This window comes from Vigna umbellata, chromosome 8, assembly GCF_029865625.1.
Source record: "Vigna umbellata cultivar VRB3 chromosome 8, Vumbellata_1.0, whole genome shotgun sequence".
NCBI lineage: Eukaryota > Viridiplantae > Streptophyta > Magnoliopsida > Fabales > Fabaceae > Vigna > Vigna umbellata.
The window spans coordinates 18,875,440-18,879,125 of NC_142172.1; the positions used below are offsets into that span (position 1 = coordinate 18,875,440).

Here is a 3,686-nt window from a genome sequence, read left to right on the forward strand (position 1 = left end):
TTTTCTACTTGACCAGTTAGATGAACTGACTCGACTTGAAGTGTACTGGTACTTAGAAAATATTTGTGATAAAAACTCGCACCAGATTTAATGCACAATGGAGAATCAAGAACACTTAGAATTATTTTTGAAGAAACTTGCATATGAAAACCACTGCCAGGAATTGAACGAACTTAAAGAAAATTGAATATTTATTACTTTGGACGAACGTTGTTTTATCAAATGATTATTCAATTAGAACGAACGCGAGGTATGAGACCAAGCGAGATTTAAAATGGACGCTCGTGATAAGACCGAACGCATTATTACGAGTGGACGTTCGACATAAGGCCGAACGCTATGAATGACGAATCGCTCGACATAAGGCCGAACAATATAAAGGACGAACGCTCGACATAAGGACGAACGTTATAAAGGACGAACGCTCGACATAAGGACGAACGTTACTTATTCATAAAGTTTTAAATATTTAAATACTGCTGAGCTAGACGAACGCTCAGACATTCAATTTGGGACGCTCGTTCATGAGCAGAATTCCTTCCAAATGAAGGAATCCCAATCTAAGTTACTTTACTGAAATGCCGAACGGTTTAAGACCGTACAGTGACGAACGTTATTTATCAGTGGGAAAGAATGAAATTTCAGATTTCTCAGACTTAGAAAAATTGTCCAGATTTACAATTTATAACTTTATAACTTTCATTCCAGATTTAATTCACCTTAAACATCATCATCATACAGATTTCAACATTTGAATCATTCCAACTATACAATCACCATAATTCCATTTATACATGATCAGATCAACATGCATTTAATCAAAATCAAAAACAACATACATAATACATACAAGCAGTATTTGTCCATGACAGATTAAACCAACACCAGAAATCATATCAGATATCAGAAATCGTTCATAACAATTCCAACATCAGACTTTACATACATGCAACTCAGATCACAAAATCAAGCAGTATGAATTAAACTTATAAGCTTCCCTTACCTGATCTAGCAGTGCACTTCCTAAACGATTGCTTGCTAACTCGCCCAATTACAGTTTCCTACCCGCCACGTGCTTCCCAAGTGTTTCACTAAATCTATCTACAAGAAATGTGGAAGAACTCAGGTTTTATTCCAACATGCAGCAGTACCAGCGTCTGCATGCAACTCAGAACGGAGCGTTTTAGGGTTTGGAAGCTTACCGGTTTAGATCTTACTTCTGTTCGGTGTAAAACGCTGCTCACGGTGCAGGGAAGGTTTCTACGGTATCTGAAATGGATTTGGAGTAGATGATGGTGAGTGATCTTAGAGAGAAGATGAAAGAGTTTAGAGAGAGGGTAGAGAATTTGGAAGCAGGAATTCTGAGAAGAAGGTGAAGCATGCAGGAGGAAGAGGGAGAGTTTTTCAGAATTATTTTTCTCTTCCCATTGCAGAATAAACTCCCCAACCTCCACACGCCACTTGTCTCCCACTAACCATTCTCAGAATGCTCAAACCGTGACACATGGCAGGCGCATGCAGTGGAAGTGTGAGTGCATTTTGACGTGTCACGGTGCATTAAAATAGTGATCAGAGAATGAATTAGTGTGTATTAATTATCAGGTTCTCACAATTAACAAAGCTTAGAGAAAAAAAAAATAGTTATTCAAGTTTAATAGGTTCTTTTAAATTGAAATTCTGAATGCGAAATTGTGTTGAATATTTAGAAAGAGAGTTTATCATTCATAATTGATGATTTTATTCCATTCAATCACAATTACCTTTCATTGCCTTTGAAAAATTTATTTACTCCTCGAAAAACTAGCTTATTTATTTTAAGCATTTAGATATCAAGAGATAATGCAGTTATAAAAGAAAATTATGGAGACTTTCCTCTTGTAGCAAAGAATAGAGTCAACTTTACCAAAAATTACTTTTTGATAAGAATTATCCATAAATTATAAAAATTATTTTTATGGATTAAATTAAATATCCATGATAATAAGTGTATAAACTAAATCAAACCAACCACTTTTATTTATTATTAAGTGACAAATTACATGGTGATAGGAAACAAACATCCACTTACAGAAAACGAAACACAAACATTCAAACATGTTACATTAGGACAGGAAACAGACATCCAATCCCAATGTTAGATTAAAGAGAAAGAAACAAACTTTGGCAATGGAAGCCTTATTCGTAACATATTGTAACATCATTTATTCAGATGAGGCTATGGTTGATGCATGACTTGTTTAGCTGACAGGCAAAATGCCTCTAAGAACGGGCCAACCATCAAGGATAGGTCTGACATCACCGATAAGAGTGTCATCATATGCACCTGGGCTGAATTTGATACGCACATACTTGTCTCCTTTGAAAAGGTAAGCTTCAGGCTGCTTATGAGAAGCAAAACACGCATCAATTCCACTTTCAAAGATGGTACCATTAAGAACAGGAAAGCCATCACCGATGTTGCGAATGTTGCCAACAAGCTGCTTCGAATCATAGGCTATGCGAACATACTTATTGCCCTTGAATAAGTAAACTTCTTTTCCTCTGGTTGATCTAAATGCAGAGTCTATGCCATCAGCAAACACAGTGTTTTTTAGGACAGGAAACATTTGAGCAATTGTTGTAGGACCTGCGAGTATCTTGTCATTTGTTGTACCTGGAGCATAGTCTATGTAGGCACAGAGGTTGCCGGAGAACACATATGCTTCACTCGCTTCAGTGTCAAAGGAACAGTCTATTCCAGGTTCTGCAAATGGCGTTCCTGCAAGTGATGGAAAACCACTACTAATCGAACGCAGATTAGTCAAAATCTTATCTTCTGTTTTCCCGGGAGTGTAATGCAACCGCACATACTTGTTCTTGGCGAAGAAATACACTTCATATTCTCTTGATGAACGAAATGCAGCATTGATGTAAGGAGGGCTAGACATGTTTCTTAACACAAGAAGAGATATGATTTAAGGATGCTTACATTCCTCTCCGAGACACCTATTTATTCTGTTGTGGAGTGGGAATTTCCTTACTTGGTATTACTTTAATTTTATATATTTTTCTAATACTTTAGTTAATTAAATAATTTATTATAATATCTTAGCTGAATATGTGAAATAAAATATTCAAACGTATAAAAATATATCATTATATATATATTCTTATCTAACCAAAAGAATATTGTGGTCCATTTGGTAAAGAATATAAACAAGACTTCGTACCAAATTAAAGTGTAGGTCTCATTTTCGTTCCCCACTTGAACCGAAAGTCATGACAAAAACTAAATGGAGAATATACTGCAGATAACTTTGAAAGTGATAGTGGACTGATGAAAAGGAATGTACGATGTGTGTCTGTTAATTCCACTCGCACAGTTGTCGTAAAGAAACATAAATGATTGAGAATGAGGATGCAACATCGTTTCCAGGTATAAATTTTGGATTTCTTTTTCTTTATTTTTTTTACCTTATTTGATGTTTTTTTAAGGTTTAATACCCAATTTTATCCCCACTTTGGTTCGGAAATCTCAAGTTAGTCCCTTTTTAGAAATGTAAGTGCAATGGATCCTTACTTGTAATTATTTGAGTCTAATGAGTCCCTTCCGTTAAATAGAAGGAAACGGAGTTAGTGGGCTGATGATGTGGCAGTTGTCATTGGTGAGGTGTCAAGACGCAATTGTGTGCGTGCTTACGTGGTGT

At 35.9% G+C, this 3,686-nt stretch overlaps 1 protein-coding gene across 1 annotated transcript; it reads right to left on the reverse strand.

Annotated features, from left to right (window-relative positions):
- Positions 1–1,989: 1,989 nt before the first annotated feature.
- Positions 1,990–2,975, reverse strand: LOC124837949 (albumin-2-like). The gene has a single exon (XM_047313443.2). The coding sequence runs from the start codon at positions 2,925–2,927 to the stop codon at positions 2,238–2,240; it is 690 nt and encodes a 229-aa protein (XP_047169399.2). The 5' UTR covers positions 2,928–2,975; the 3' UTR covers positions 1,990–2,237.
- Positions 2,976–3,686: the final 711 nt, after the last annotated feature.